This window comes from Microtus ochrogaster, linkage group LG2 (genome assembly GCF_000317375.1).
Source record: "Microtus ochrogaster isolate Prairie Vole_2 linkage group LG2, MicOch1.0, whole genome shotgun sequence".
NCBI classification, from domain to species: Eukaryota; Metazoa; Chordata; class Mammalia; order Rodentia; family Cricetidae; genus Microtus; species Microtus ochrogaster.
The window spans coordinates 12,216,025-12,222,034 of NC_022028.1; the positions used below are offsets into that span (position 1 = coordinate 12,216,025).

A 6,010-nucleotide genomic window follows, 5' to 3' on the forward strand; every position below is an offset into this window, starting at 1 on the left:
ATCTCTCCGGTTCCCTCTTCATTTTATTTTTTAAGTAAAAACATATTTGATTAAGGGTCTCATGCAGTCCAGGCTACCCTTGGACGCCTGGGGTTCCGGCTGCTACTCCAACACACCTGGCTCAACATTCTCTGTAGCAGAGCTTTTCATTAGGGATTGTGGACTTTGTTTTGGAATTACGGAATTTACTCATTTAAGCTGATCATTTAAGTAAGAACTATTACCATGCCTTTATGAAGCTCATATATTATAAAGGATGTTTCTAATCTGATGTCTCAAACTATTCCAAAACAGCTGAGCATCTTCAGCTCAGTCTGAGACAACGGATTAGGAATCTGTCAGCTCATGCAAGACATTTCTTGTCACTATTGAATTGTTTGTTATTAATTTCAGACAGAGCGTTGCTCAGTTAAATTTTATCTCAAGAGCATAGTCAGTGTTTTAGTCTGGAATTCATTTTGAGAAAAATCATGATTTCACTTGTCTATAAAGGCTGCCACGGGACTCCTTAAACTTGCTTTGCTTATATTTTATATATTTCCATTGTAAAAATCTAATATATGGGTGATTAATTTTTAAAATATAAAACTAGAAGAGGGTATAGTCTTGCCATGATAAGAAGAAGCTGGGTGGTTAATGTGTCTCCTCACCACACAATTTCTTCAAAAAAAAAAAAAAACAACAAAACAAACGGTCTTAGTAATTCAAATGATTTCACTGGTAAAACTAACTTGCAGCTGAGCTGGTAAGGATGCTTGGCACTAACCCTGACGACCTGAGCCCAATCCCTGGGGTCCACACGGGAGGAGGAGGCACAGGCTCCGACAACTTTTCCTCTGGCCTCCACACATGTGCCAACATACATAAGTGTGCATGTGAACACACACACACACACACACACACACACACACCAATAAAGAAGTGTTACAAAACATGCTTAGTACCTTTAATGCCTAAAGAGTTATTTGCCACCCTAATTTTCTTCTCTTTAAGCTAAGAGGTAAATTTACAAGTACTTTGTTTTGGGAGGATTTTTAAGAACTTTAGCAAAACACAATTATTTTAAACAATGACTCCTAGCTGTAAATGAACTGACTTTAAGCTACACTAAGAAACAGTCATCTAGCATAAGCTAATTAGCTCTTCTGAACCCTACCCTAGTGCTCTATAATTGAAACTAATAGTTTCTTAGCATCTAAATGAATTGCGGAGGCCTGTACTCTTAATTGCCTTCCATCTGTTTTCAGGGCTCCTTCGTCATTTAAACTGTTTTGTTTTTTTTTTTTTTTGATTCTGCTTTCTAATGAGGCAGAAAATTAAAGACTTTGGAAGAGGTGTATATAAACCATTCATATTCCACCTGCCTGGGCAGAACAAGAGGAGCAGTCACAAGAGAAAGGACTGGTAGGCGAGGCTGAGCACTTGGCTTCCTTGGAGAATGAAGTTCCCGTGACAAGGCAGACATTAACAGGGATTGAAGAAGTAAGGGACACTCAGGTGTCACCCAGTCCTCATCTGCCTCTTGTTTCACAAGTAGAAATTATAACTTATTTTTTCAGAAGACAGTTGAATCTTTTCTCCTAACTCATTCACATGTTGAGTTGCCCACATTCTTAGTATAACCTCATCTTATTTTCTTTTGATGCTCCATTATGGAAACACTAGTTACATGATAGATCAAGGGAAGTCCTCGTCACTTGATAATATTGTTATCTTTTAGCCTTAAGGATAAAGAATTGTCATTCACAGGATTACTAAACTGTTCTAGAAATCACTTTTGACGGTATTTTCCATGGCTTTCCCTTATGTCTTATAATTTTGGAAAATAAAATTACATGTAGTTTTCACCTATGGGGCAATACAGCAATAATTTCTTGTGATACCTGAATTATTTCCCAGTTTCATTTAAATTGCTATTTTATATTTTGGACTCATTTATTTTATACAGTTCACAATGCTGTATTTGTTCACAGTCTTTGTAAAGTATGTTACTTTGAAATGTTGTCATGGGTAAATACAGTGAATTGAACACTCACATCTGATTTCAGTCTCCTGGGGATGCTTGAAAAACAACCAAGACACTTTTAAAATCACGAAGCTCAAGAATGAGGAGACTCTAAAAGGAAAAAAGTAGCTACAAGGTTTTTGAAGCTGAGGGTCAGATTGCCAAGGGATATTTGTCTTGGTATAAAGCAAGAAAACTGAGACTTTCCACTGAGAACAGAAACCAAATTTAAAATGCAAATTCTAGAGACTCAAAATGGGGATGTAAGTTATCTCTGGAAGTAAGAAGCAAAGGAAAGGAGTTGAAATAAAGTAAATAGATCAAAAGCTTAAGTATAAAGTGGTAGAAATGTTTCTCTAAGAATCTAAACAGTCTACCCTAGCCCTAGCAACTAAAGGGTCCCTTTCTAGAAAGGGGATGGTCTGGGGGAGGAGAAGGATGGGGAAAGTGAGGTGATTGTGTTTCCATTCAAATGTAAAATGAATAAATGAAGGGAGATAGACTGTCTCTGTATTGACAACTCCAGACTTCAGCAATACTCTGGCTTTAATACTGAAAAAAAAAAAAAGAATAAATGAACCCCTAAAATGCTGCTGAGCTGGCAGTCAAGGTAGAAAACCGAAATGCATTCATGGAGAGACTTAAAGACACTGAAATCAAAAGACCTTCATTTAGAATGCCCAGCTGGCTACCCCATGTGAAAACCATGATTGGCAAGTTCTACATTCACTTACAACCATCAGTTATGTATTTCAGAACCCATTTCTCTGTGTGAACAGACAACCACAGCTCAACAGAGATAGAGGGAATCCTGTAAGCCACATGACTGATTCTGGTTGAGTCCCTGGTAAACAGAAGTTGTAAATGGAATTAACAGAATATGTTGTGGAAAATACTTACTGTATCTCCCATGATGTGTATCTTTTGGATACACACACACACACACACACACACACACACACACACACACACACACAAATATTCTACTTATAGATGCATATCTATTGGATGCTGTGTCTATGCACAAATATATACACACTTATAAACATCTTACTTATAGAGAGGAAAGAGATGTTACCCTGAAAGAGTAGAATGGGATAATATGTTATACTCATTCAAATACACGTGTGTGAAATGGAGAAAACATGGGTTTTCTGAACATTGGAAACCAAACGCAGAAATAAACCTAACCTTCCTGATCTTCCTCCTTGGCAGGTCGGACTTTGAGGGTTTAAAGAGTGGAAAGAGTCTGTTAGTTTGTATACACTATTTCATCGTTTTCCATATAGATGCAAATGCTCAATTATTATAGGGTAGGTCATAGCAAAATCTATGCTTCTCTGATATGTCAAGCCTCAGATTTATGCAGATGGCATCGCTGGGAGCTGCTAAGTCCTCCTAAGGACAAAAGATGGTAAGCTGAATCATGTAGATGACATCTGTCTCTGCCTTGTGTGATCTGATCACCCTACCCACAGAAATGCTTTGACGTATTGGCCAACCAAAGTGGGAATTTAATCTAACTTTAGAATGAATGCATGCTTGTGTATTACTATGCAGCTGGAACCCAGGTTTGAGGTCATGGAGAATCACCTCCCTCCATTACTTGGGGTTGGGAATGAGCATTTAGCCTGCTGAGGGACAGGGTAGTGGCCTGTAGGACAGCCCAAGGTGAGAAGCCTGTGAGGGTCACCTATGAAGTTCAAAGGAGATTGATAAATCCCTGGAGGAGAGCTTGAAACTTGGGTCCTGGTGTAGGGTTTTACAGGAGGAGCCACCTGGAATAAAGCATGCAGCAGGACCTCCTGAGGACCACCTTGGACTCCTGCTGGAGACGGGGGACCCTTCCTGAGGCTATGGCCAGGCAGGGGTGTGGAAAGACTGCAGGAGCTCCCACTGACATCTCCTCTAGTGAAAATGCTAAGAAAACAGTCTGCAGATGAGCGTGTCTGAACCCTAGCACTTACGGTACTGAGCTAGTTCACTGAAACTGTTTTAAAATGTGACAATTAATCTCTGCCTTTAGAGAAGGCTTCGTGGAAAGGAAACTGACCTGGCAGTGCTATGATTTGTGAAAATGGAGTTTTACCTTTTTTTCTTCTTGGAAAATGGTGTTCAGAAGCCATGGAAGAAGTGCAAACGGACTGAATGGAAACGGTTTGAGGGCAAAGGAACTTAAGTGTTAAATAACCACGCCGTAGGTTCAGGCGCACTTTGTGTGGGAGAAGATAGATTTGCCAGGCTGCTGTCTGCGGAGTGAGCAGGAGAGGGGAAAGCACACATGGAGCTGGAGGCTAGAGATTCCAAGCAAAAAACTTTCGTTGGCTCTTTTTAATAAACCATCTTGAGGAAAAGGTTATCTGTGGCTTTGGCGGTAAACAAGCTCTCTCCAGGTTAGAGTATCCTGCCATTCACCGGGACCCTAAGTGAAAGGTGTTGGGAAAGATGGGGTGAAGCTAGGGGACACGAAGGTGAGAGCTCTAGAACAGATTTTAGAAAATACATAGAGTCAGACTTCAATAAACAATAGATTGATAGATAGCTTATAGGTGCAGAAGGAATCCGATGACATTTGGAAAGGCCTAAGCCTTGATTCAACTTAAAATCTGAAACATTCACAGTTTATTACTGCTATTACTACTAACTTATTATTTATTGTTATTGTTATAGTGTGTGTATATGCATGGCAGGTGTGCCAAGGTGTGTGCAAAGAGGTCAGAGGACAACTTGCAGGAGCCATTTCTCTCCTCCCACCATGTCCCAGAGATGGAGCTCAGGTTGTCAGTCTTGGGAGCAAGCACCCTTACCCACTGAGCCATCCTGTCAGCCCAGCTCTTGACTTTTCAATTCAACATTTCCATCCACAATCAGAATGATAACACGGTTATACCTTTAGAGATGACCCAAAGCTCTGGCAGCCATCTGACCTTTCATGAATACTCTAAACCATATTTTCAGGTTGGACCAATGTCAGAACATAAATCACTTGAATTTTATTTGATTTTGTTTTGTTTATTTAATTTAATTTTTTTTGGTGTTGTAAGTCAAACCCAGGACCTTAGACATGTCGAGCAAGTGTTCTGCCACTAAAGCTACTTGATGTTTAATAATATCAAACATAATTTCACCTGTTTAAGGTCTTAAAAATAACACACCATTAAAAACTCTTAAAAAATTTTCAGAAGGAAGAACCATGCTGTTAACTGATGACTCAAAATAAATGACCAGCAAGTATTAACTGTTGAGAGAAAGCATTGATGGGCTGGGATGTGGCTCAGCTGGTAAGTGTCCACTAGTGTACATGAAGCCCTAGGTTTAAGTGCAAGAAAAGCAATAATAACCCTGGTAGGATGGTCAAGCGCTATAATCTCAGCACTTGTAAGGTGGAGGCAGGAGCATCAGGAGGTCTAGGTCATCCTCTGGCTACATAGGGAATTCAAGGCCAGCATGGACACCGCTTTGTTTTATTTTATAAACAATGCTATCTTGGGCTTAAATATCTAGAGCTGGGGCAGGCAAACTTACTCTGAAAGAGCCAGAAAGTGAATATGTAATTTTTGCTGGCTACATGAAATCCGTCACATCTATTCAACTATTCACCTGTAGTCTGAAAACACTGGAGAAATATGAAAAGAAGTGAGCATGGCACCCCAAACCACTTTATTAGAAGCCAGATCTGCATTTAGGTCATTTTAAATATGTCGTTTTGATCTTTTTTAAAAATGAGGATGGGAAATCCTCTAACAAATATGTAGAGCTGTCCTCGGCTTGTGGGCCGTATAAAAGTCCATCTGTAGCAGAAGGAAGTGGCCGGGAGTCTTTAGTTTGCTAACCCTGGTATAGATCAAAGGTCATTGTAACCCACCCTGGTTAAAACCTTCATAGGAAAATTAAACACCTCCCCAGGGTGGCAGGGATGGGGGAGCTGGGCGTACTCCATAGAGGAGGAAAATCAAGATGGAGTGGGATGGGTATTGAGATATTTGAAAGACAGTTACACCAACA

The 6,010-nt window shown here is 39.9% G+C and overlaps 1 protein-coding gene across 1 annotated transcript in view; it reads right to left on the minus strand.

Moving 5' to 3' along the window:
- Col19a1 (collagen type XIX alpha 1 chain) overlaps nt 1–6,010 on the minus strand; it is a 319,373-nt gene that overhangs the window by 8,382 nt on the left and 304,981 nt on the right. The window contains exon 46 of the mRNA XM_026785603.1: nt 3,060–3,084. Within this exon, the coding sequence (XP_026641404.1) occupies nt 3,060–3,084 (25 nt within the window). The remainder of the gene's footprint in view (nt 1–3,059; nt 3,085–6,010) is intronic.